Raw genomic sequence first — 27,973 nt, forward strand, 5'->3', positions numbered from 1 at the left:
TTTAATATCATCAGTTTACATGTGATTACTGTCCGTACAGTCATTTACATCAGAACCGTACAGACGTGAAGACGAGCAGGACTCAGGAGAAGCAGCAGGACGAAGATTCACACTCCTCATCATCGTGTGGATGAAGTTTGTGAATCTTCCCGTTAATCTCTGAAGCAGGAAGCTGTGGATGAAAACGCGCTGGCTGTTTGCTTTTCTGGAGCTCTTTGCTTTTGTTACTTGGGCGTCCTGACTTGAACACAGTAAAACCCTCAGAATGAGAAGCGCTGTGGTTTCCTGTCAGCTGATCTGAAAAGAACCATAGACAGGAAGTCATCCCGAACTAAGGACAGGACAGGAAGCCTTCACCGCTCCAGGACTCGGGGGACGCTGCTTTGATTTAGCTTTCGTTTAACCGGATCAGCTGCTGCGCGTTTTCTCACACTCACCTGAGAACCAGCGACAGGAAGGAAGGGACAGAGCATGAACACGACTTTTCAGAATAAAACACAGAAACTGTAACAATAATACAAACATCAGTTTTAAACTATAATGTGTTAATGTTTGGAATCAATCACAGGCGCCTCCCACAGGCAAACACAGGAACAGCAGCAGGTATGACGGGACGATGAGCGCCACCTCCAGGCCAGGCGGGAAACCGCTGCAGTCGTTTTGTGAAAAACCTTAACGCACAGAAGTGCCGCTGCATCAGTGAGACATGTTAGGGTTTAAAACGATTAAATAAAGCTGTTTTATTATTTTTTATAAACACAATGGAAATGTGCTCATAAACATGTTGGCGCTCCGTGTTTGAGGGTCAAAAGCTTCGTCCAGCGCCATGACTGGATTTGAAATATTGAGGCGTAGACGTAGAGCACGGAGGGTTTTGCAGCATGCGTACACTTCAGGGTTAGAGAGATATTCTCTGGGAGAGTCTGAACAGAATGTCCTGAACTAGATATTGGAATCAGCGGTAGGATGAAAATGATCAAGGCTAGGCAGAGGGGTGTTTTTCTTTTCTGTCTCTTTCAGAGGAAGGAGCAGATACGAGGCGAGGTCGGAGGTGAGCAGGTGGGAGGACTCGTAGGGATCCAGCAGACGTTGGTTCTGGAAGAAGCTGTACGGCTCGCTGAGGGTCATCCTTTGTGTGAAGACAGACGGCTGTGTCACTTAGGGGGCGAGGCGTTTAACTTTTCAACTGCCAAAGCAAATCGTTTTAATTCAATTCAGTTGTATTTATATAGCGCCAAATCACAACAAAAGTCGCCTGAAGACGACAGATATTTCTCCTGAATTCCTTTGGAAAATATTTGACACATGCCCGAACCCTTCCTGCAGGTGGCGCTAGCCCTGATACAGCTGCTTCATCATCACCACATGGAAAACATCAGAATTCTGAGTTATGAATTCTGTTATTCACCTTTAGCACCACACCTGATCTCAGGTGTGAAGGTGGCCTCTTGGTTGGATTTAAATAAATGCTGCTGCAGTACCAGCTGTTGCCTGCAGGGGGTGACACACAGAGGCGAGTTTCTAACAGACCCCTGCTGCTGTTTTATGGCTTTAAAGGGTTAAAAGTAACAAGGTGAAGAAACATGGGAGGAAAAAGCCTTAAAGTGGGCGTGTTCTGCTTCTCCTCACTCCTGCAGCTCCGTGGTTTGGATTACTCATTAGGAAAGGACCTGGTGTTAAGCTTCATGTCCACGGACATCGTGAGTTTTTATAACCTGAGCTGAAAGACGTGCTGCAAGTGAACAGAGCCGATAGAAAAGCTACAGAGGCGAGAACGACCACTGAAGAGATTCTGGGGTTTGGACATGACAGGGTGACCAGCAGGGGGCGACTCTGGTGTGCGACTGTATACAAGTCCATGAGAAAATGAGCGCAGGGAAGTCTTTCCCGATGAGTCGCTGGTTTCACGTCTGCTTCATTAAAAAACAAAGTTTATTTTCTAAATTCTGGTCCCGTTAATACAAAGCAGGAGAGGGGCAGAGTGGGCGGAGCCAAGTGACAGAAGGAGAAGGTTTAAAGATGGTAGTGACACCTGCTGGGATGTTCAGATGTCCACTGGGAGTGAGCAGAATGGACAGGATCAGACGTGAGTCCAACAGACTAATGGCTCAGTTGGTCTGAGCATGTGCAGAAGCGGGAAGGTGGAGCTTCAGGCGGGAAGAGAAGAGAAAGAGCTCAGAGGAGGTTCATGGACGTAGTGGAGAGGGTTGGAGGGTGCTGGGATGGAAGATGATTCGCTGTGGAGAGCAGCTGACAGAGGAAGGAGACAGAGAAGCAGGCTGTGGTGGAGGATGGAGGCGGGGCTTCCATGAGTACAACAGAGCCGCCCACTTTCAAAACACCACGAAGGCGAAAATGCTCAAAAAGGTGCTCACGGTGGAAACGTCTATGCTGCATGTAGGAGGACATCTCTGGCTGCGAGTACATGAGCTCCGCCCACCTGATGTTCAAACGTTCTTTTCATGAAGGACAGCCATGAAAAGAACGTTTGTGTCAGATAAAGAAGGATTATTTTGAGTCGTGAATCATGCAAAGCTGCTCTGACAAGTCCACGAGTCCAGAGTTTCCTCCCCCTCTTCATCCCTCACGACATCACGTTTAAAGTCGACCATCAGGAAGTGACCGATGAGCAGAGGAAAATCAGCAGCAGGTGAGCGCAGGTGACGAGGAGGAAGAGGAGGAGCTGAATTCAATCTTCTTGTTAAAGGTGAAAAGATGATCGACCTGCAGACGGCGTTGAGAATGCAGAGCTACAAACAGGAAGCTAAAGGGCTGCGCCGTTCCCTCACTGTCTGGTTTCAACCCGGGCATCCAACCGAGCTCCCGTGACTCTGGGAGCAAGGCTCCGCCCTCCCATGACTCGCCGTCAGACGTCGCTCATGTCGAAGGCCCTCATCAGCAGGTCTAGGTCGCCCATGTTGGCGGCCTGGAACAGCTCGGGGCGGTCCATCATTGAGATGGCGATCCGCAAGGCGGCCCAGATGTTAGCCGACATCTGCTGCTGGCTGCAGCGCTGACTCCGCCTCTGCTGGTTCAGCGCCGTGAGGAAGTTACTGACCGCCTCCCTGCAGGACCAGGACCGGGGTTATACAACTACATCGCCGCAGTAAGACTGGTCTGTGTGAGGTCAGAGGTCAGTGCCAGGGTTACCTGTGCGCTCCCAGGTTGATGCAGCTGATTCCCAGGTTGTACCGCGAGCGGATGAATCCGGGCTGCAGCTCCAGAGCTCTGGTGTACGCCTCCACCGCCTCCTCGCTGCGGTTTCCGTTGGCGAGCGTGGCTCCCAGACGGTTCCACAGCAGGTAGTCCTGCAGAGAGAAACCCCGCCGCTGACAGCGTCACTGCTCGTATGAAAGGACCGCCACCATGTTGACGTGTGTGTGTCTGCGTACGTGTTACCTGTGGCCTGACAGACAGCGCTGCACTGAAAGCTTCCACCGCCTTGTCGAAGTCCAAGCTCAGGTTGAAGAGGACTCCCAGCCCGGTCTGCAGGTCGGGATCCACACAGTCCAGGTTCAGCAGAGCCGCCTCCTGGAAGAGGAGCAGCACGTCCTGCAGCTCACACCTGCGCACACACACAGCTTGGTTCCATCCAATCACAGAGGAGTTGGAACTTTACAAGAACAAGCTGACTGAACTTCATACCTGGCAGGTGTGGAGGCGTGGGGGCTCCTGCACGGCATGGCCGGGGAGCCCCGTAGCGGACTCCTGCTGTCCTGGACCAGGTGTTTATATCGCGGGTTGTGACAGATCCAGCGGCGCAGCACGTCGCCGGCCTCCCGCTGCATGCCGCTGTTAGTGAAACTGACGGCGAGCGCCATGAGGGCCGGCAGGTTGTTGGGGCGGAGCTCCAGGCACCTGCAGCAGGTAAAGCAGATTAGCTCCAGCAAACAGTTAGCATGTCAGGGTTGAATATAAAGCAGAGCTCTCCAGCATGAAGGCGACTGACCTCTGCAGCGACACGATGGCGGCCTGCTCGTTCTCGTTGTCAGCCTGAGTCATACCCAGAAGCTGCCACGCCTGAAAACGTGAAGAAGAAGAGGAATGTGAGAACTCACTGATTCTGATTTGGACCGAGCACAAACGACCTGGCTGAAAATGGTTGGACATCTAAACGTCACGCAGCTCCGGTCAGCCCGTTTAGGCCCCGCCTTCTGTGGGACCGCTGGGTCTCGCCACAAACCTCTGCCTCGCTGTTTTTTTCCTCGCTTTCAGTGCCATGCATCATGACACAAAGATGAAGGCGTTCGCACGCAGCGCTCACGCGTGTTTGTAGTGCTGGGCGTGTGTGATGATGCTTAGCCTGGTGGTGGTGATGTACGTTTTCCAGCTGCTGGTAACTGTAATCTGTATCTGAGGGGAAAACGATATTCAGCACCTTCACTTTATTTTAACATCGTCATCACCATGGTAACTCGGTGGAAAGGCGTGCCTTTTCTGGCTTCCTCTTTGGACACGATTGTTTCCGTCACTGAACTTCTCCTAATTTGTCTCTTTGCCGGTGCAGACTTCTCCGCCCCTTTCTCTTCCTGATGCAGTGAAATGTGGGCGTGGCAGACTGCAGGCCACGAGCACGCGTCACCAACACGTGCTCGGTGGTACAAACAGAACTGGCCAGCACAACGTTTCATATGTCACATGATAACTTTCATCTCAACTCCCCCCGGTCGTGTTTCTTCCTGTTAAAAGGGAGTTTTTCTGCCCACTGTTGCCATAGCGCTGGCTCATAGGGGTGGAGTGTTTCTCTGGAGTTACATAAAAAGCCTTGAGCAGACTGTTGGTAGGATTTAGCTCTACATAAACAGAAGTGAATTTAATTCGATGTGTCAAATTATCTGGATGAATCTGAGATCCTGACATCGGAAGACGGCACACTGAGGTGATAAAGGGATGGACGAGGTTGCAACAACACTGTGGCGTTTAAACAATCCTCAGTTTGACCTTCATCGTCTTCATCGTGTCTACGCTCTCTCACGTCCAAATAAAACAAGCTGTGATCAGCTGTTGACTCTGAGAGCACAGGATGAGACTCCCATCGTCACATCTGCGTGCAGATGTTTCTGCGTGCAGATGAAACATCATTCACGGATGGCTTGCTGTTGCAGACCAGACACAGTGAAACGATGAACAGCTGGGCGCGTCGCATCACCTCTGAGTCCTGCGGGTCCTGCAGGATGGCGGCCTCCAGCAGCAGCACGGCAGTGTTCAGGTCTCCCTCCCGAGCTTTCTCCTGAGCCTCGGCGAAGACGTTGGGCCAGTCTCTGTACGGGTTGTTGGTGTTGAAATAGTAACCCTGCAGCGCACACACACACATACACACAGAGACACACACACACACACACACACACATACAGACACACACACAGAGACACACACACACACACACACATACAGACACACACACAGACACATACAGACACACAGAGACACACAGAGACACACACACACACACACACACACACACACACACACACACACACACAGACACACAGAGACACACAGACACACAGACACACACACACACACACACACACACAGACACACACAGACACACACACACACACACACACACACACACACACACACACACAGACACACAGAGACACACAGACACACAGACACACACACACACAGACACACACACACACAGACACACAGAGACACACAGAGACACACACACACACACACACACAGACACACACACACAGACACAGACAGACACACACACACAGACACAGACAGACACACAGAGACACACACACACACACACACACACACAGACACAGACAGACACACAGACACACACACACACACAGACACACACACACACACACACACACACACACACACACACACACACACACACACACACACACACAGACAGACACACACAGACACAGACAGACACACACAGACACACACACACACAGACACAGACAGACACACAGACACACACACACACACACACACAGACACAGACAGACACACAGACACAGACAGACACACACAGACACACACACACACAGACACAGACAGACACACAGACACACACACACACACACACACACACACACACACAGACACAGACAGACACACAGACACACAGACACACACACACACACACACAGACACAGACAGACACACAGACACACAGACACACACACACAGACACACAGACACACACACACACACCACACAGTGTTACAGTAAACTCTGCGGTGGCGTTTTAACAGGTGAGTTATGAATAATGACTAATAGACCTTTCTGTAATGCTTCACAGGCTCCACCCTTTCCCGCCTCTCTGCGTGTTAACATGTGTGCGCTGACATTTCACCTTCCTGCCCATCTTTTTATTGAAAACATTTTCCCAGCATGCACTGGGGCAGTCATTAATAATGTCAGATTACTGCTGCGCTGGATGTTTGGCCGCTTTAATCTGCAGCTGGCTTCAGATCAGCTGTGGGCGCCTCGGTAATCCCGCTCTAATCCCTTCTCTGCTCAGGTGTTACATCATGGCGGCGTGGAGGTGACGCTAACACGCTACCAAACATCTGCTCACACACATGAACACGGCGCAGACGTCTGCTGCCTTTTTGCTCGTCCCCCCTCGGGTCACCTCCGGTGTCACAGACTCGATCTGCGGCGTTAGCGTCGCGCTGCAGCGCTAACTGCTCAGAGTAAGACTGGAGGAATCTGAAATGTCGTCACGCACACGTCTGCAGTATTCACCGAGCTGACAGCTCACGCTCGTTCGTCTCAAACGTTGGTTTGTGTGAATCCAACTTTCACTCAGTGCTTTCTGGAATTCTGGGATTTTTCCTGTTTTTCCAGATTGTCTGTGTGTGTGTATGCCACATTTACATATCTTTGTGGGGACCACAATTTGGCATGTTACTATACCTGTGGGGACCAACAGCCCTAATGGGGACGAAATGTGTCAGGGTTACAGTTAGGTTATGGTTAGGTTTGGGTAAGCAGCTGGGAAAGCATTATGTCAATGAGATGTCCTCACTGAGATATGAAAACACGACTGTGTGTGTGTGTGTTTCTATCTGGAGGCTTGTTCTGAGCTCACCTTCTCTGCAGGTGAGACAGTGGGCGGGACCGGCTGCTGGTCCTCGGAGTCCTCCAGCCAGTTCCTCCGAGCGAGCTCCTCCCACTCAGCCTGCATCTTGTCCCAGAACTCTGTGTCCGACTGTCAGACAGGAAGTAGACAGACAGATGCTGAAAGGTAAACAGCTCAGACCGCCATGGCGTACCCACGCCCGGCTCACGCAGAGCACAGAGGCTCAGACCTCCTCGCCCACCTCCTTTCTCTTTTAGGCTTTTGACGCAGCTGACTCCTTTCAATGGGGAGGAGCAGCAGGAGCTCTACTCCAACAGCCGGGCCACCTGCAGAGGACGCTCCTCTCTGCCGCTCGTATCTGTGACCTCGCAGTTTGTGACGACAGGACTGCAGAGCAGCGAACCCACAGCTTCACCCTCTAAACAGGGACTCGGTCGGTTTGCCTCACCTTGTATGTGAGGAGCAGGATTTTAATTCTGGATTTAACAGGAAGCCAAAACAGGAGAAATCTGCTCTCTTTCTAGTCCCTGTCAGGACTCTTGCTGCAGCATTTTGGATCAGCTGAAGGCTTTTCAGGGAGTTTTTAGGACATCCTGATAATAATGAATTACAGTCGTCCAGCCTGGAAGTAATAAATGCATGAACTAGTTTTTCACTCAGACATGAGGACCTGGTCTGTGCTGCCACACGTCTTTAAAATAAATATCCAGTGTTGTTTCCTGCACGCTGCAGTATGGCCGGGAACAGTAATGTGTGCAGGGCAGCGGTGGGATTTATGCACACGTGAAAGGTCACAGTTTAAATGTGCAGCGCCGTATAAATACTGGATCAGGACGCCGTCCACCATTAAACACTCGTCTGCCATGAATATGAAAGCGGCGCGTCTGGTTACTGGACCAGAGCGTCTTGAGCCGCCGTGAATATCAGTGCTGTCAGAGCCAATCAGCTTCAGAGAGGAGGCAGCGCAGCAGGCAGAACGTCCTGCAGGAGGACACCGGCCGGGCGAAGAAGAGTCACGCTTTCACGTCACGTGCGGGTTTTCACCGCGTTACCTGCACTCAGCTGCACGCTGTCAGACTCGGCGTCAGCGACATCGATGTTAATAAAACGATAAATCATCATCATCCTCACGCTCGAATGAAACACAACTGATGAAGCTGCAGGTGAATCGCAGAGACCTCACAGCAAAACTGATCTGAGAACACCTGCGGACGCTCAGGTGACAGGAAGTACACGCCATCTGTTTCTGAGCATCAGCTGACTCTGAGCGGCAAGACAAGAAGACGAGAGTTTCCTCCTGTCAGTATGTCACAGACGAGACTAAGAGCGAGGAGACGGGGGAGCGAGGAGGCGGGGCTCGGCGTGAGGAGCGTTCGTTCGTGACATCAGTGTGACGAGGGCTGTGTCCCAATTCAGGGTCTGCAGCCTCAACGATCCTCAAGGGCCGCGTACTCAAAGACCGCTAAGGCCGGAAGTGCGAGGCTTGTGAAATGGGACGGTCTAGCCTCCGTTGCGCTGCCCAGGTTGCCTAGCAACCACGATACTAACAGCTGGAAACGTGTCATACAGCTGTGTTTGACAGAGATGAAGGAGAAAATCTTTTGTTCATTTGTTTGTTTCTACATGAGCTTTGATCATTCTCTGTAAGATTAAGCTCAGCTATTGAACGGCGTATATTTCAAAGTAAAGGCTTTAAAACCAAGTTAGTACAAACGTCACTGATGTCACATGACTTTGCCGACATGTGGCCAACAGTAATGTTTTAATGTTCTTCGTTATTAAACATTTGCACATAAATAAGTGACATAATATTCAGTACTTACTTAAAGTTTACTCTTCGGCCGCCCCTCATCTTCCGTTTTTTTTTTGGCAAAATTATCCACACCCACCGCCGCGCTATGCATTCTGGGATATGTTGGGCCACGAAGTCTACACCGCCACATCCTTAAAATTCAGGGGAATGAAGGACGCATTTGAGGGCCGCATTTTGAGCAGCCTTTGAATTGGGACAGCCTTCGGCGTGTCGCTGTGACGTAATCGGCCTTGAAATGCGCCTTTAAGGCTGCAGACCCTGGATTGGGATACAGCCGAGGACGCCCGTGTCAGCGTGTTCTTACCTCCACAGCAGCTTTCGCCCGGACAAACTCGTCCTCCAGAGACTCGTTCCTGAGCAGCAGAGAGCGAGTCCGTCTGCGCTGCCGGGACGCCCCGCAGTCCTGAAAGCCCACACACACACACACACACACACACGCACACACACACGCACACACACGCACACACACGCACGCACACACACGCACACACACACACACACACACACGCACACACACACACACACACACACGCACACGCACGCACACGCACACACACACACACACACACACACACACACACACACACACGTGCACGTACACACGTGCACACACACACACACACACACACACACACACACACACACACACACACACACACGTGCACGTACACACGTGCACACACACACACACACACACACACACACACGCACACACACACACACACACACGTGCACGTACACACGTGCACACACAGCAGCAGGTCAGTGTGAAGGAAAACAAAGTGACTGGGACAAAGTCACAGCTGCATCTGATGCTCCTCGGCTAACCTCCAGCGGTCTGCACTCGTTTCTCCCAGGCTGCCTGAACTGCACACTGTCACTACAGATGGCAGACACACCGGGCCTGATCTCAGTCACTTTTGGCACTCACCTCTCAGTCAGAGCGCTCGCTAACATCGTGCCGTGGTTCAAAGGTCACGATGAGGCGAGCGCGAGGCTGAGCTGCAGCAGCCAAACTCACCGTGACTCAAACCCACACCAGGGTCTCCAGAGCAGCACCCGCAGTGTGTACTCGCACACGGGTGAGCAGATGCAGTACTGCAGTAGTATTTGCAGCATGAGCAGTGGCTGACCTGCGTTGAAGAAATGAAGTCGAGGTCGTCGAAGCTGTGGATGTTGAAGCTGTTCTTGGTCAGCGGGTCGGTTTTAAACTCTGCCGACCTGAAGGAGAACAGCACAGTGTTAAAGGGGACCTGCTGGTCCTAATTTTGTCAGTGTCTTCAGGTGAGCCAGAAGCTCCGCCTCCACCTTTCTACTCTCGGACCTGTGTGATGCCAGAGAGTACAGATACCCTTTTATGGTGATCCCAAGTTTAGAAACTAGAAACTGTTCTGTTTGTGCAGGAAGCTGGTTCAAAGTGGGCGGAGCTAAAACTGCGAGTTTGACACAGAGGACGAGCCCAGTGTGAGGTCATTCTGAGCCGGGGTCATGCAGAGCTACGTTACCACAGCAGTTCACTGGACGAGTGATGGGAGGTGCATCTCTTCTCGTATCTCCTCCTGCGCCCGCCGTCCTCCACGTCCAGGTTCACCTCCTCCCATTTCTCCAGAGGAGACGACAGGCTGACTGCAAACACAACAACATACCTGAGGTCCCATTATTATTCCTGGTGTGTGTGTTTATCAGTAATGAAGATGAGACAAGCTTCAGCCAGTAAAAACACAACATGGGAAGTGCAGCTGGGTGTAAACAGGAAGTGGGAACTCATCACAGTAAAAGCTGCGATTAAAGATGCTGCTCCTCACGACTCGGTGAGTTTAAAGCTTTTAATGAAATGAAGCAGTGAGAACCAAAGTGATGAAGGCCTGAGTGTATTGATAGATGGCTTTATAGCAGACGTGGGGCAGAGCCACACTTTTAGCTGATTTATTCGTCAATGACAAATTAAAGCTGAAAATCTGCCACAGTCTCAGAAACAGGTCCACAGATGAACCCGGAGCTGTGGGTACCTGTGGACGCCTGAGGGCAAAGAAAGGCTCACGCTGCGAGCTTTGAGGTCTGACAGGTCCAGCGTGGCGAGACGGCGTTCAGTCCTCAGGAGGCAGCAGCTCACACGTGCTGGAACAAGCCGCGTCATTTCATGCTCGGGCTTATTTACGACGATGAATTTATGATGAAGACACTTTCCCATCGTTCACAGCTCCTGCTCCTCCTGCTCTCAGGCTGAGCTGCAGGTTTGAGCGTCTCTGGGCCAGATGTTGCTGCAGCTGTGGATGACGGCGTGCACTTTCAGTAATAAATATGACTACATGTTGTAATCGGCTTTTCTCCCGGGGCGTCTCTAGAAGACGCACAATCCCTCCACAGGTCTCAAACTCAGTGAAGCTCGGGTTGAGAGATTGAAACCGTCTTTGGTCATGTGACTGTGGTCTGAAGGAGGCGGGGTCAGTCTGCTGCCTCACCTGCTAATCAAGGTGAGCGGATCACCTGAGAACTGAACACAGACCCTGCTCGCTGGCCTTGTCTCGCCTTTTAGATCCACGAACACAGAGACTCAGCCGCTCGCCTCCTCGCTGTCACGTGATAAAAACTGATGATGATGATGGCGTCGGGTTCAGGCTGCTCTCTGAGACTCACCTGAGTCCAGGGAGATCCTCTCAGGTGTTCTGGGACTAGCGGGCAGGTGTTCCACCTGCACCTGGATCAGCTCCGTCTCCTCGGGTTTGGCTCGGCGTCGCGGACTCTTCGAGCTGCCCTTCTTCCTCAGAGGGCTCCTCCTCCGCTCCTTGTTGCTCCCCCCGCTGCTCTCCCCCAGCTCGCTGAGGTCCACCAGATCCAGAGCTGTGGACAGAACTGCAGACAGCGGGAGAGGTGGACTCGTTACCCCGACAGGCTCAGTGTCTGTGAGAGCGGTCGGCCCTTCACTTTGGTGTGGATAACAGACAATAACAATATTTAACTCAGAAGTCAGAAGATTAGTGCTCAGAGTACTCACAGTACTCAGAGTACTCCGAGTACTCACAGCATCACAGTTTCGAGGTTATTTAAAACAGATTTACTGCCTCGGCTCAGCCTCGGAGGCCGACGAGCTCGGTTAGCACAGGGCGCCTCCTACACGCACGACCAGCTGGGACTGAGACGCTCTGGCCGACCTGCAGCGTTCGTTCATCACAGCGTCCACGAGCTGGAGGAGGTGGCTGTGAGGAGGCGTCCGTGTCCACCCACCCTCATCAGTGAGTTTAACCATCGAGCCTTCAGCGGTGTTAGAGGAGGGTTACAGCAGCGCTCAGACGTGCTCTTGTCACCGCGCTCAAAGACGAATAAAGTTTGAATTGATCCACGACCAATAACAGAACGCGTGACTCTGTGACCTCTGAGCGTCTCCCTGCAGCCCGGAGCCCAGGCTCGGATCAGATAGAATTTCAGCCACACCACCTCCTCCCGTCCTTCCCCTCCCCTCGTCTTCCACAGCTCAGCGGGGCTCCTCTTCCTCCTCCTGACACGTCGACAGTTTTTATGTAAATGCAGAAAGAAGCAGCACAGCAGCCTGAGTTTAATGTGAGGAGGAGGACAGAGCAGACAGGAGGACAGAGGAGGTCAGAGGTGCTAATTAATGGCCGGTGTACCTGCTGAGTCGGAGGTGACAGATGGTTCACAGAGGAGGAAGGAGGACGGCCAAGGGCGGAAAGTTAGAGTGCAAGAAAAGAGAGGAGATCAGAATGAGGGGAGGTTAGAGGAGGAGGTTTCTTCTCACAGCTCAGTCATGTTTAGCAAATTAAATAAAACAGAAATGGATCAATAATGTTTCCCCTCGTTTCTCCTGCACGAGGGCTGAAAAAGAATCCTCACACTGAGCAGGAGGAGGAGGTGGAGGAGGAGGTGGAGCCCCGCTGAGCTGTGGAAGACGAGGGGAGGGGAAGGACGGGAGGAGGTGGTAATTAGCGGGAGTCTACCTGCTGTGTTGGAGGTGAGCGGTCGGGCGGAGGGGGTGTCGCTCCGGGTCTCCGACAGGAAGTCATCGATGGAGGGGCTCAGTAGGGGCCGGCTCTCCTGCTGCTCCCCGACCAGCTGGAGGGCAGAAACAACGGGTTAGAGCAGACCGCCGAGGAGACGCAATAACACAATAACCCCCCACCCCAAGGCACATACTGTAAGGTAAAGACTCCACAACAATGCAGAGAAACCCAACAATCATATGACCCCCATGAGCAAGTGCTTTGGTGACAGTGGGAAGGAAAAACTCCCTTTGAACAGGAAGAACCAGGCTCAGCGAGGGGCGGGGCCATCTGCTGGAGAAGGACAGGATAAAGACACGCTGTGGAGGAGAGACAGAGACTCTTAACAACTAAAGATGAGTTCGCTGCTACGTAGGACTCTGCATGTCTCTGGGTGGCTTCGTGTCCAGAGGTCAGAGGTCACGTTTGACACCATCAGCTATGGTTACACTCTGTCAGGACCTGTGAAAGTGAAGCTAAAACATGAAGCAGAAATCTACGCCGGCTGCTTTTAAAAGGACGGCTCAGTCAGGTGACAGGATGGAGCGGAGGAGGCGGAGCAGCTTTTAGGGCCCTGCAGTGATTGCAGGAAGCCGGCGCGGCAGAGCGAGCCTGTCACATTATGAAAGGATGATGAGATAACTGGTCCAAAGGTAATGAATGTGTCTGAATGAGGCACAAACATGTCGCCTCCACACGCTGGTGTCTGAGCGGAGCCTCCTCACAGCGGCACGACTCAGACACACAAATGAATCACAGCTGCCGTTGATTTCACCGGTGAATGTCTCGTTCATCCGAGCCGCTGCTGAGGGAGCAGGAGAGGCTGAAAACGGCCTGCAAAACACCAACCGTGTGATGGAGCACATGCCTGTGTCACAGCAAACCTTCAGCACCGCTCGAGCAGCAAATGAGGCGCCGCGTTCTGCACCGCAGGCGCAATCCGTGGGCGCGGTGCGCTCCCGGCTCTGACCGGGCTCTGTTACACCTGCAGAGAAGCCAGCTGGTGTGGAAACACCGGTGGATATGTCTGTGAAGGTTCTCAGTCATCCAGGTCATCGTAGTCAAAGGAGCTTGCAAAGAAAAGCGTCTGGACTTCTTTAAGTTTCCTGAAGACGTTTCATCCGAGAAGCTTCTTCAGTTCAAAGGTCAAATGGTGGAGAGTCCCAGATTTAAACCCAGTGGGACTCTCGGCCAGTTGACCTTAGAACTGAAGAAGCTTCTCGGATGAAACGTCTTCAAGCAACTTAAAGAAGTCCAGACGCTTTTCTTTGCAAGCTCCTTTGAAAACACCGGTGGACAGATGTGCCCAACAGGCCGCTCTGCTGCCTGCCAGCTCTGAAGCATTCTGGGAAGTGTTAAATCCCAGTCTGATGCCAGATCACAGATTATTTTATGTGCCTTCCTAATCCTAATCCACAGCGCTGTGTGCGCCACATGTTTAATCCCGTGAAGAGGCGAGCAGCACCGCGCAGATTCACTGTGAACTGATCGCTTCAGAATAAAGGCCCAAAGGAAAAAGGATATGAAACAGCACGGATCAGGAAACATATCCGAGATCATAAATCCAGAATGAGATGGGAGGATAATCCAGAGATAAAACAGCTTCAGAGTTTTATCAGCTGAACCAGGAAAAGTGGAGGGAAAAGTCTGGATGTGACACAGAGCGATGCTTAAAACCGTAACGTCGCTGGATGACTTCCTGACCACGTCGCAGGAAGAATGGCCAAGGAGGCGTTTGCTGTTTCAGGGCGTTCCTTTGTCATCGGGGATGAATCGGTCTCACAGTTGTGTGAGTCACGAATCTTCCCAGCTTCCTGCACATGTTCATCCTGCTGCTTTAGTTTTAAAGGTTTCGATGACCTCGGTGAATCCTCACTGCCGTGTCTGGAACAGAAAACTCTCCCGAACTCCAGCAGGGATCCGACTCTGTGCCCAGGACGAAGGACGAGGTCTCCTTTTCCGGCCTGGTGAGGTCTTTCAGCTCATCCTCAGAGTTCATCTGACACAACAAACACACCGACGACACTGTTCTGTCTTCCTGTCGCTGACAGATGATATTCAGATCATTTTTCAGTGGGCTTAGGGTTACAGTGAGCGTCCGGTAAAAGTGTCGACGAGGAGGAAAGAGGAGAGCGGTCAGAGCTAAATGACTTTGGTGCTGCGTTTAAAAGCCGGGGACAGCGCGGGGAATCGCAGCGCCGCGGCTGTGTGAAGGTGCGGCAGCTGGCAGCGATGAAGTTTCTCTCTGAGCGGAGCACAGTAACGGCAGCTGCAGCAGAGCGGAGGGTCAAAGGTCGGTGACATGATCACACTGAAAACTGCGTACTCTGCAGACGGGAATAAGACGGTTGTTCACTCAGACTAAACCTGAGAAGTCTGACAGCGGCGGCGGGACCGTGATGCACAAAGAAATGTTTCAGCAGAGCAGTAAACGCGCTGACCTTTGACCTGCTTGCTGTGAGCAGGAACTAAATGTCGAGCTGCGAGGGGGAACAAACAACTACGGTGGTCATGCCAACCTTGGTCATCACGGGGAGGAAGGGGTTCCCTTCAGAGGATGTCTTTTTTACCAGGAAGCTCCTTCAGCAACAACCTTTTCCCCTACGACAGGCAGACGGGCAGGGTCGCCGTGATGGGCGGAGCCAGAGGCGGCGAGTCGTGATGTTGTGTCAGTCTGTGCAGAAAGGCTTCAGGTTTCACGCTGGCAGCTTTTCCGTCCGGCTCAGTGGCGACGAGGACGTTTCTGATCTGAAGCTGAAAACGAGGAGACTCACCAGAGCTCTCATCTGTGCACGCTGTCCACCTGTACCCGATCTTTCTGCCGCTCGCAGCAGGTCCGTAAATAATTCACATTAAAGTTTATCTGAAGAATTTCTAGAACAATCAATCAATCAATCAATCAATCAAGGCTTTATTCGCCACGTGCAGGTTGCCCTGCAGTGAAATGGGCCCCCCCCCAACCCTACACACACAACACAGACATCACATGGGGACACAGGTCGGAGATCGGTAACATTACAGAAAAACACTGAAACACAACGATGGGAAAGTACAAGAGGAAAAAAAGAGACCTCTACTCATGCTGGGCTCCTGGGAGGACAGCACAAGAACAGGAAACAAAAAACTCCTCTGCACAGAAAGCACATAAATGTCCACAGCACAACATTATGGAGCACGTGACCAGCCACAGGGTCGGGTGGGGGGTGAGGAGTAGGGCTGCCACGATTACGTCGACTATCAGACTCGTCGACGACTGATTTAATAGTCGACGCGCCGTTTGAAGCTTTGTAAGATCACAAAAGACGCAGGAATAAGTGGCAGGATTTAAGAGTGTAATAACGGACTGAAACAGAAGATGGCAGCACTGCATGTACAAGGATGCCAGCTGCCGTTAAACCCCGAAGAAGAAGAAGCAGCTGTGTCCCAGAATTCATAGCGCAGCTGTCAACAATGGCGGCAGCTAGTTAGTTTTAATATTACTCTTATTATTCTTTCTGGGTCACAAAATAAACGTTTAACATATTTTCAGGCGAGAATGTAGCTGTGTAAACCTCAAATATCTGCTCAGTTTATCAGGACACCACATATTTTCAAAAGCGCTCCGACGTTTTCGGAGACATCTGTTACCCACTAGCTCGATAGCTAGCCGGGGGCTAGGTCACTAGCGCCGTGAGAACACCGGACTCCCGGCAAATCGTTTTCAAACCCACCGCCGTCTTTCACTACTCAGGTTAAACATGATATATGAGTCACTTAGATAACTTAAAATGTTGTTGTTTGGCTTTTTCAGTATTTTATTTGTTCCTGAGTAAATCGGTTTGGCTGAGATTAAAGTTTTTACACAGCTGAATAAACGTCAAGCAGACAGCTGATTATCAGAAGTGTGAGATGCTGGAGAATTTACTCCGGTGTCCTGTTATATTTTAGATAGCAAGGAGTTTATTAAACTTCACCGAAACAATCTGCAAATTTCATTAAAATTTAATAAACTATCATCTTGTCTTTATTGTTAGTTAGCACCTTAAACACTTCAAGCTGTAAGCTAATGATAGTTATATAAGAGCAGATGCTGCTGGTGCAATAAGCTGTAGTTTCACGTCCAATGGATGATGATCTGATTAGTCGACTATCACAATAATCGTTTGTGGCGGCCCTAGTGAGGAGTCATCCGAAGCAGCACAGCAGCCATCCTGACCAGTGCTACCATTCCAGTGCGGGCTCAGATCCGCCGTGTTCCCAGGAGGCAACAAGCATCGAAGGCGTTTGGAAGAGGAGGGGGGACGAGTGTGTATCAGTGTGTGTGTGCGTGTCCAGAGTTCAGCTGACACAGTGTCCTTCGCCCCGCCAGGCTCAGTAAACAGTCTTCCAGCCAACCCAGGTGGCCTTGGATGGAATGGGAAGAACAGTCTAAACACAGTCGTTATCAGGGTGTTGTTGTTCGGCTCCAGCCTTGAGACCACAGGTAGATATCTTCAGCATCCTCGATCGACAGTCCCGCCAAGCACACGATCCTCCATGTCTGCCACCCGTCCATCATGTATCCGGCAGGGAAAGTCCCTCCAGGGCACTCGAGCTCTCCCGAGCCCAGACTTCTCGTTAAAGGGTGTCAATAGCATTCAGAGACCAGTTGATCAAATCCATAATTCTCTTTAGGTTTTAGAAACAGACTGTGAGAGAGTGTTCAGGGAAAGTAATACACACGAGACGAGACAAGGACACAAGAACTAAGCAGGGAAGATAAGGGAGAGGAGAAAAGTGCGACGGCCTTCGCCCAGGGCCAAACGAGAGCCATTCTGTTTTATTCTGCAGAGGGAAGTCATACGTAAACGAGATGGCTCTGTGATGTCAAAGGAGCTTGCGAAGAAAAGCGTCTGGACTTCTTTAAGTTGCTCGAAGATGTTTCACCTCTCATCCGAGAAGCTTCTTCAGTTCTAAGGTCAGATGGCGGAGAGTCCCAGATTTAAACCCAGTGGGAGTTTCCCCCCAAAGAGGCTTTAGCTGCTGAAGACAGCTAAGCTCAGCTCTCTCTGACCATCACTCTACTGCACATGGGCAGTAACATCGGGCGTAAATGGAAACGTAACAGACATCCAAAGACATCCAGCTCCCTGAAACCTGGACTAACCTCAGCAAAATACATCTGTGAATAAATATAATTCAGGCACGAGAACCGCGATAAGGTCCGATCCACTAAAACTCTGACCCGGCCCTGAGGAACCTGCAGCTCAGGTACGACAGGTGAGCTGGTTCACCTGCTGCCGTTCAGAGGGAGGAATGGCGAGTCGTGACGAGCGCCAGCGGGCAGAGGAAGGCGAGCTGAGAGCGAAACGCGCCTCTGTGAACTCGGCAGCTGTAATCAATAAAACATCATCTGCAGTTTTATTATTAGAGCCGTGATGGAGGCCGAAAGCAGCAGCGCCCCACCACCACCATCATTAATGGATGACTCGCTTAACACAGACATCACGCTACAGCGAGTGACCGAGGGGCACGCCACGTTCAGAGGTGGCTCCAACATATATGACATCACTCTGAGGTCATGTTTACGTGAGTGGACGCTCTGACTCCAGACTCAGGTGTAGGGCAGCCTCACGCCGCGCTCTAAAGGTACTTGAGATAAGGACACATTTCAAGCGTTACACAGTGATTGGACAGTTTTTGTGATGTCATCCTGCATCAGTGGGACAGTTCCTGCTCTCCAAGAGCTGACAGAGCAGCGGAGCAACTAAAGTAATGGGTAACTTTTTACTGAGGAGTAAATCCATGATGACTCAAAAGAGTAGTTCAGAGAGCATCAGTGATCAGATTATTCAACCAGGAAGGATGTCAGCCGGACTACATGGTTCTACTGTGATTCTACTGTAAAAATAGAAGACACACAGTAGAAACTGAGAACGTATCTGTCTCCATCTCTCTGTTCTCTCTCCCTCACTCTGTGTGTGTGTTGTGGAGATGCTGTCAGACTATAAATAACCTGCTGTTGTGCTGAGCAAACAGTCCTCCATCAGTGCTGCTGCAGCACATCCTCAGTGTGCAGCCAGACTACTGCAGTACTCTGCTGATACTGCAGTACCTATTAGTCACGGGGAGTCTGAGAGCTGCCCTCCATCACACTTTGCGTGTTTTTTTTATGAAACATGGGCCATGAAGCGGCTGTAACAGCTGATCACATAAACAGAAGTCTGCTGTCAGACGGGCGGATGCTGGGGGAGGTGGAGGGGTGATGCCTTTAGTGTCGCTCAGTAAATAAAGCGCAGGTTCAGGCGTGGTGGGGAAACTGTGCCAAGGACGTGAGCTGACCCCAGAGAGATTCAGATCCTCCCGCAGCGCTGCTGCTAATTAATCTTGGATGAGTTTCCCCCCGTGGCTCTCCCAGCTCCAGCCGTACTGTAACTACAGCAGAGGACGCCGAGCGGCAGCCTGCAAACGCGCTCGAGCTCAGGGCAACAAAGAGTCTGGGTGTAAACAACGGCAATGCTCTCAAACACACCGCTGCCCCACCATCTTCAGTGTAAAATCGCTTTGATCTTTCATATTTGCCACGAATTGCCAGGACAGGCAGTCTGCTAGCACCAGCCAGACACCTTTGACATAAACACACATGGTAGTTCTGACAGGTGGGTGGAAAACCCCTCGTCCTCAGACGGACTCACAGGTGCTGCTGATGACCACTGAAACTTTACTGGCCTCGTTTGGTCTTTTCCAAAACACTCTGACCCCGCCCCTGAAGACTGGGCGGTCACTGAGGCGTCAGATATTTCTAGTGTTTAACTGCGTCCCAGCTGTTTGCTTCTGTCTCGCTCAGTGTGCACAGGTGAAGTCGATTCAGAGGAATCACGAACACCTGAGACATGACCTCGTAAACTCCGCCTCACATCTGCAGCACGCCACTCTGCTCAGTGGACCGAAAACCACAATCTCCCAGGAGGCTGCGTGCATGTGTGTTTGTCACTGGGATCAGGCTGAACACTTCCTGCAGCAGCACTGCTGAAGCTTCCCTTTCACCGAAGTTAATGAACAAACGTATGAGACCACACGACCCTGAATGCACCACAGGTGGAGAAACATGGCGGCAGCATCATACAGTCGCTGAGCTCGCTTACTCCATGTTTGAAAGCTGGTTGAAATGGAGCAAAAGCAGAAGTGTGAGGCCTAAAACTCTACTTCAGTGTTAATGAAGGATCCTTTCAGCTCGGAGAGCTCTCACTGAGCTGCAGGACGAAGCTCAGCCCAAATCTGAGACTTGTGGTCTCTCTTGTTGCCTGATATACCGTGCTTCCATGTCTGTTTGCACACATTTCAATGACTCGTTGCACTAATTGCCCATTTTCCCTGCAACATATAAAGCAATGCTCCAGATGTTTGCATAGTACGGTCCGTTAGGTCCTTCTGAGCAGTCTTCACTGTGGAAGTGGAGCCCTGGGAAGCTCTCTGTGATGCTCTTTGATTCTCTCCTTCCTCACATTCACACTGGTAATGAGGGCGGACGTGCCCTTTCTCCAGCCGAGCGCCCTCCCGAGATGTTCACACTCCTCCACAGAGGAGGGGCAGATACTCACTCACAGTGTTCAATGACAGGGAGAGAAACACTGGGTGGGGACGTTTGTGGGGAGGAGAGCCCTCAACCGGGCACCAGCTCCGTCTCCTCGTCCTCACTCTGCAGGCTGAGCTCTGCGTAGCCTCACGTGACCCAGTTCTCCACCTGCTGCAGGTTCTTGTTAGACCGACCCTGGAGCTCTCAGCTTCAGAGCAGAACCAGGACCACCAGCTGCAGGACGGCCGGAGACGGCCCGGGGATGGCAGCGGCTGCCCTTTCAAAATGAAAGCGAATTTTCTGCTAGTCAGTCAGATGAAAAATAATGAAATAAAAATGCTAAAATGTGTCAGCGTGTATAATCCAAACAACTGAAGTGTGATTATGAGTCAGGAAGCTGAGCATCGACCTGTGAAACGTAAGGAAATGATTTTCTGTGCAGCTCAGCATTTTATTGAATTGTATTGTCTGCCTGTTTCTCTGCTGATCGCCCCCTCCGGGATCAGTCTATTTGCTGGTGTTTGAAGGACTTTTTTTCCCTACATTAAAAACATTATTTAAATATTAACTTATTGGTGCTTCTGTGATGAAAAAGTGTCCTGATTCTGTCTTTAAAGACGGAGTTTCACAGGAGGAACTGGAAGTGAGAGAAACCTCTGGGGTGGCCAGAGCTCTACACGTGGAGCTGAAGCTGTTTGGAAATGATGATGGAGCAGCGAGAGCGGCGGTTTGTCACAGTGCAGTGATTAAATCATAAATCTGCCTGCTCTGCGGCAGCTTTACGACCCTCCACCGATGACAACCTGCACATTGTTTCAGTCCCTGCAGGAGCATCACAGGCAGATTCCCACAGTTCTGCAGGCCGCAGTCTGAGCACAGAAGCCCAGACATCCTCCAGCAGGTGAGTCCCAGCTCTGCCCCGGGGTCAGGACATGAAATGGTCCAGGGGGTGCTCTGGGCAGATGCTGAACCCTCCCTCAACTGGATCCTCTCAGAGCTCCTCTGATCCCGCAGACGCATTTCATTCATTTGACTCTGAATGCTGAGCTGTGACATCCACTTCCACCACTTTCTGATTCACAGACATTTGAGCAACAAAAACATTTCTCTGCAGAAGCATCGGAGAGACCAGTCCAGCACCTCTTATGATCACAATATCTGATTTTCAACACCCCACTTCCTTTTTTACTCTTTTTACATGTGATGCTTTGTTCACAGCAAACGCTGCCTGATTGTCAAGTAAAAATATTTCTCCCACAAACTTTTTCTCCTTGTGCTGAAACGTGTCATTCATTCAGCATTTCACATCACGGTCGCTGACCAGAACTGAAAACCCAAACCACAGCCCTCAGAAGGCCCATCTGCCAGCACAGATGGACATCCATCCAACCAACCGTCCATCAATTCATCCAACCGGTCATCCATCCAACCGTTCACCTATCCATCCATCCATCCATCCATCTGTCCACCCATCCAACCGTTCATCCATCTATCCATCCAACCGTTCATCCATCCATCCGTCCATCCATCCATCCGTCCATCCATCTGTCCACCCATCCAACCGTTCATCCATCTATCCATCCATCCATCCATCCATCCATCCATCCATCCATCCATCCATTCAACCAACCATCCATCCATCTGGTCATCCATCCAACTATCCATCCATCCATCCATCCATCCATCCATCCATCCATCCATCCAACCGTCCATCCATCTGTCCATCTGTCCATCCATCCATCCATCCATCCATTCATCCATTCAACCAACCATCCATCTGGTCATCCATCCAACTATCCAACTATCCATCCATCCATCCATCCATCCAACCGTCCATCCATCTGTCCATCTGTCCATCTATCCATCCATCCATTCATCCATTCAACCAACCATCTATCCAACCGTACATCCATCCATCTGTCCATCCATCCAACCGTCCATCAATTCATCCAACCGGTCATCCATCCAATCTTTCACCTATCCATCCATCCATCTGTCCATCCATCCAAACGTTCATCCATCTATCCATCCATCCATCCATCCATTCATCCATTCAACCAACCATCCATCCATCTGTCCGTCCATCCATCTGTCCATCCATCCAACCGTTCATCCATCTATCCATCCATCCATCCATCCATCCATCCATCCATCCATCCATTCATCCATTCAACCAACCATCCATCCATCTGTCCGTCCATCCATCTGGTCATCCATCCAACTATCCATCCATCCATTCATCCATCTATCCATTCATCCATTCAACCAACCATCTATCCAACCGTCCATCCATCCATCTGTCCATCCATCCAACCGTTAATCCATCCATTCAACCAACCATCCATCCATCTGTCCGTCCATCCATCTGGTCATCCATCCAACTATCCATCCATCCATCCATCTGTCCATCTATCCATCCATCCATTCAACCAACCATCTATCCAACCGTCCATCCATCCAACCGTCCATCAATTCATCCAACCGGTCATCCATCTATCCATCCATTCATCCATTCAACCAACCATCTATCCATCCATCTGTTCAACCAACCATCCATCCATCTGTCCGTCCATCCATCTGGTCATCCATCCAACTATCCATCCATCCATCCATCTGTCCATCTATCCATCCATCCATTCAACCAACCATCTATCCAACCGTCCATCCATCCAACCGTCCATCAATTCATCCAACCGGTCATCCATCTATCCATCCATTCATCCATTCAACCAACCATCTATCCATCCATCTGTTCAACCAACCATCCATCCATCTGTCCGTCCATCCAACTATCCATCCATCCATTCATCCATTCAACCAACCATCTATCCTACCGTCCATCCATCCATCCAACCAACCGTCCATCCAACGGTCCATCAATTCATCCAACCGATCATCCATCCAACCTTTCACCTATCCATCCGACCATTCATCCATCCATCCATCCATCCATTCAACCAACCATCCATCCAGCCTAGGGCTGGGCGATATGACCCAAAATTCATATCTCGATATTTTTTAGCTGGATGGCGATATAAGATATATATCTCGATATATTTTTTTAAAGCCATAAAGTAAGAACAAAAAGAGAGTTCTTAGTCAAAACTGTGTCCCAGATGTCACACAGGCACTTTTATTAACATAGAGCAGATGTACATAAAATTTACTCAAAAATAAATTATGAGCATTTATTAAATAATAATGCTCCATAAATAAAAGAAAACAATGTTGTTTTTGTGCATAACAAAAAGCTCACAAATGTGCAGTCAAAATGTAAACTAAAAGACGCTGAGCACAATAACAAAGACAGATTTCACAGCTGCTCTGTTCCCAACTTGTACTGCGTGACTGACAGCCTGGAGTTTGTAATCCGCTTCGCAACCACGTCTCTTGGTGCCATTTATGGTCCTTATACACAGTAGGGTAATATTACGTTGAAGCACAGTACGTATCACTCCGCGAGGCTCAGCCGTAATGCTCTGACAATCCATCAAGTGGTGCAGCACCGTAGCTTACCAAAGTCGTAATAAAACATTTTTGGACAGATTGCTGAGCGCCGTGTTCCACATAAAATCGGTTCGCGGCCATCAAGCACAACCAGAATTCATACATAAGGCGCGCTGTCAACTTTTGAGAAAATGAAAGGATTTTAGTCCGTGCAGCACCTCTGGGCTGCATGGCGTTAGCGTGGTTAGCTCGTTAGCGTGGTTAGCTAGCTAACACGTTGACGCCGTCCAGCCCCACGCACGGGGCGATGCGCAGTAACTCGTTAACGGAGATTTGCCGTGTCCATCTTGTCGCTTCCTGCAGGTGAAGCGATGGGGGAGGAGGGGGAGTTGTGTTCAGTGAAGGAGAGGCGAGGCCGAGTAACGTTGCGTAAAGACGAAAGTGGACGAAAGAGAGGCAAACTTGCGGCTCCGCAAGTATAATTATAATGTAACATAGACTATATCGATATAAAGGATATTGTCACATCTTATATCTCGTATAAAAATATATCGATATTTTTTAAAAACTCGATATATCGCCCAGCTCTAATCCAGCCATCTGTTCAACCAACCAACCGTCCACTAGGGCTGGGCCATATTATACCGTTCACGGTAATACCGGTATAATGTTAGGCAACGATAGGAAAATGAAATATCGCGATAGAATATGAGTAAAACGCGCATGCGCACTGCCTTTGTTTTCATACACACATGGCCGATTGTTGAGTGAAACAGATGAACCAGAATTGGTTTGTAAAAATGGTGCAACTTCCGTGATGTGGAACTGGTTTGGTGTTTGTCCGTCAGATACACAACAAAGCACATTTTTTTTGCAGAACATGCAAGCGGCCGTGGTTATTGTCGTATTTGTCGGACTAAGATGCTCTTAAAGCTGGGAGTAATCTGGGTCCTAAACTCCGTATCGTTCAGGTCAAACAACACTGCAGCATCACTGAGAGTTAAAAACTGTCTAAATTCCTTCATCTTTAATAAAACGATCAGCATTGCTGCTTTACCAGGTGTAACTATGAAGTTTAACTTCCAGGCATCCATGAAAACAAAATTTATTACATTTAACGGAGTTAGAAGCTAGCAGGAAGCTAGCGGAAGTTAGCTCGCTAGTTTCGCTAGTTACCTAAGGTTCAAGGTTCTTTATTTGTCACATGCATAGTTATACAAGTATAACACACAGTGAAATGTAGCCTGATATAGCATGTTCTGACTGAGAGATTTCTGAAGCATTCAAACGTACAGCTCTGCTATCACTTCCAACATAAATGAAGACAGGAAACTAAACAGCAGTGACGTTTGTAGGGTTACTGAAGTTGGGCTAGCTGGTATATAATGATGTGCTACGTGATCGCTAGCGACGCAGCTATGTTAGCATAACATAAACAGTGAAGCTGGAGGATGAACACTAACACTTTTTCCACTCCATAAAAGTTAACGTGAGGGTTCCTCATGGTTGGAGACAAATGCAATCACATAGCAGGATGCTGTAAACGGACCAAACTTCAGTCAGGAGAACAACTGAGATAATCCATCCACAATACGAGGTTAGTCATTAATATACTGCAACAACATGGGAATAGAGCAGCTGCCAGAGAAATCAACATTAATGAATCAATGGTACAGAAGTGGAGGAAGCAAGAAGAATGAGTTTGATAAAGTTTGATTTATCTGACTGCTTTGTTTCGCTTAATGTGCCTTATAATCCCGTGCACCTTATGGTCCGAAAAATACATATTTGACTTTTTTATTTGGCACACTGCAGGTTAATGTTGCAAAGCAGCTCTTTTTAACTTCAGTGGATATTATACATGGTTATGCTCAGGATATGTCAGCCCATTTCTACTGGAAATGCCTTTTGGTTTAACTTTCAGCAAGGAATTTGCATTTGCACTGTTACATTTTTATAAAGCTTTAATGTACATAAAAACCAGCTTCTTGTTTAAGTGAAAATAAATGGAAGGTTGTCTTTTTGCACTAGTAATGTTGTGGAGTTGTATTTTGTCTCGCATCAATTATATCGTCGGTTATATCGTTATCGCAAATTTTCAAATATATATCGTGATAAATATTTTTGGCCATATCGCCCTGCTCTACCGTCCATCCATCTGTCCATCCATCTGTTCAACCAACCAACCATCCATCCATGCATCCATCCATCCATCCAACCAACCAAATATCCATCCATCCATCCGTTCATCTTCTTCTTTTTATCCGGTTCAGGGTGGCTGGATCCTCTCCCAGCTGAACAGATAACCTAACATCCAAACACTTAATCTGCCTTTGTGTTGTTAGGAGGAACCCAGAGAGAACCCACACAGGAACATGGAGAACCCGGTCAGTGCTGTTAAAGCACCACAGCCTGAAATGTCTCTGACAGTCGCTGCTGGAGTTTTTATGATGACACAAAGAGGAAGGTCAGGACTTCACTTCTGTTTGCTGCTGAGTGGATCAAAAACACTCCAGCCTGGTGTGCTCCTGATGCTGATCCAGTGACAACAAACACAAACACAGGTCTCATGCCTCCTCTGCTGCTCACAACAGTGACTCCACTAAAACGACATTTAGACACGCTACACGACGAAAAGCTTCACCAGGTTAGAAGAATGACGGAGGCGGTCGTCAGCAGCTGAACTTTGCCTGATTAGTCACAGCGATGGTTTACAGGACTCTTTTTAATCTTAATAGAACACTAAAGAAACTTTCACACCCTGACAGGTTCAACTCTGGGACTGAGGTCAGTTTCATATTTCAGCTGTGAAGCTGTAATCTCATATGTAACGTTCATATTAAACCTGAACGCTTTGAGACGTTTAACAAACGAAGGAAGACGATGTTTTCTGTGGAGCAGTGAATAACCGTGGATTCTGTTCTCAGATCTTATGGAGCAAAGAGAAAACATCAGAGGTCCAGATCATTCAGGAACACATCGCAGGTTATAATAATGTCAGGTGCAGCATTAAGCTGTTCCATTAAAAATGGAAGAAAGTGATCAATAAAAGTGCTGATGTTCACTTTCTAAACACAGGAAGCAGGCTGATCTGCAAATGTAAAACGCGGAAATATCTGTCACAGCAGAAGCTGCAGTCAGTCAGTTTTATGCAGGGACTTTTACATCCTTTATTTATGCAGATGAAAACTCAGCAGACATAAGAATGATGATGATGATGATGATGATGGTGTGGGGACAACAACACAGAGTCATTTCTTTAAGCCCTCCAGAAACATAAAAACTCAGGTATGAGCTCACCTGGACCTGGTACATGTCTCAGTCCTGCAGCTTTCAGCGGCAGGCAGCTGGAGGCGAAGCCGCCAGCAGTGCACCTACACCCGGTTTCAGTGCGACAGACGGCGCGGTGTCTCTCCGGAGGCTCCCCGCCTGAAAGCTCCGCGTCCGGCTCTGACTCGTCCGAACGCCTCAGGCTCCGGGACGCATCTCACTCCGCTCCGGCCAGGGGAGGGACGAAGGTGGAGCGAGCAGAGCCGAGCCGCTCCGAACAGCTCCGAGGTCAAAGCACACCGGCGAAACACAGCCTCTTCCTGTCAGCGCTTTCACAATAAAAGTCACAGCTTTAAACTTCATTATTTAAACGGGCTTTCTGTTGAATTACTACCAAATTAATGGAAACCACACATTTCGGCACTTTTATTTATGTTATTTTAGTTTTTTCTGTGAAAAGCACTTTGCAAATAAAGATTTTTAGGCATTGAATTCAAAGTGTCAGACCTTTGGTTGAAAAAGCAGATAATTTGGAGGGTAAGCTGTCAGAGATCGGTCTGTGCTCTATGTCCAAACTAAAACACACCTAATCTCTTTGGTGTGTCCCACGGTTACAGGCTCTGTTAGAAACTGAACTCAGATCAGTTTTACATCCACTCCAAGAGACTGAACATCTGTGAGTGTGGGAGTGTTGGACCTATGGCTGTGTGACGCAGAGGAGCAGGAACCTGGATGTTTGATCTGGTTGTCATAATTCCCTGCATGAAGCTTCACACACAAAGTGCATTCTGGGTAAAGTTTCAGGGCTCATATCAGCATGTAGGACAGGTGTCTGCTCAGCACAGGTG

General features: G+C 49.7%; 1 protein-coding gene across 2 annotated transcripts; it reads right to left on the reverse strand.

Moving 5' to 3' along the window:
* On the reverse strand, nt 1-27,405 carry pex5lb (peroxisomal biogenesis factor 5-like b). 2 transcript variants are annotated; one of them, XM_085388870.1, is made up of 13 exons: nt 27,156-27,405; nt 12,833-12,947; nt 11,517-11,732; nt 10,385-10,505; nt 10,013-10,100; nt 9,184-9,282; nt 7,076-7,195; nt 5,150-5,293; nt 3,950-4,020; nt 3,646-3,858; nt 3,400-3,565; nt 3,151-3,308; nt 1-3,065 (listed from the first exon to the last, which is right to left on the reverse strand). In XM_085388870.1, the coding sequence occupies exons 1-13, from the start codon at nt 27,168-27,170 to the stop codon at nt 2,867-2,869; spliced, it is 1,725 nt and encodes a 574-aa protein (XP_085244996.1). In that variant the 5' UTR covers nt 27,171-27,405; the 3' UTR covers nt 1-2,866. The 2 variants fall into 2 exon arrangements, with proteins under 2 accessions (XP_085244996.1, XP_085244997.1); XM_085388871.1 differs by lacking the exon at nt 11,517-11,732.
* Between the last annotated feature and the right edge of the window lie 568 nt (nt 27,406-27,973).

Source organism: Rhamphochromis longiceps, linkage group LG18, assembly GCF_057381845.1.
Source record: "Rhamphochromis longiceps isolate RC_006_pf linkage group LG18, R_longiceps_female_GT1.1, whole genome shotgun sequence".
In the NCBI taxonomy this organism is placed as follows: domain Eukaryota; kingdom Metazoa; phylum Chordata; class Actinopteri; order Cichliformes; family Cichlidae; genus Rhamphochromis; species Rhamphochromis longiceps.

Excerpts from the sequence above, each read along its gene's own strand:
- pex5lb (XM_085388870.1), bottom strand. Across the intron at positions 3,566-3,645 it reads CACGCCTCCACACCTGCCAG|GTGTGAGCTGCAGGACGTGC; the intron begins GTATGAAGTTCA and ends GTGTGTGCGCAG. Across the intron at positions 3,066-3,150 it reads ATCAACCTGGGAGCGCACAG|GGAGGCGGTCAGTAACTTCC; the intron begins GTAACCCTGGCA and ends CTGGTCCTGCAG.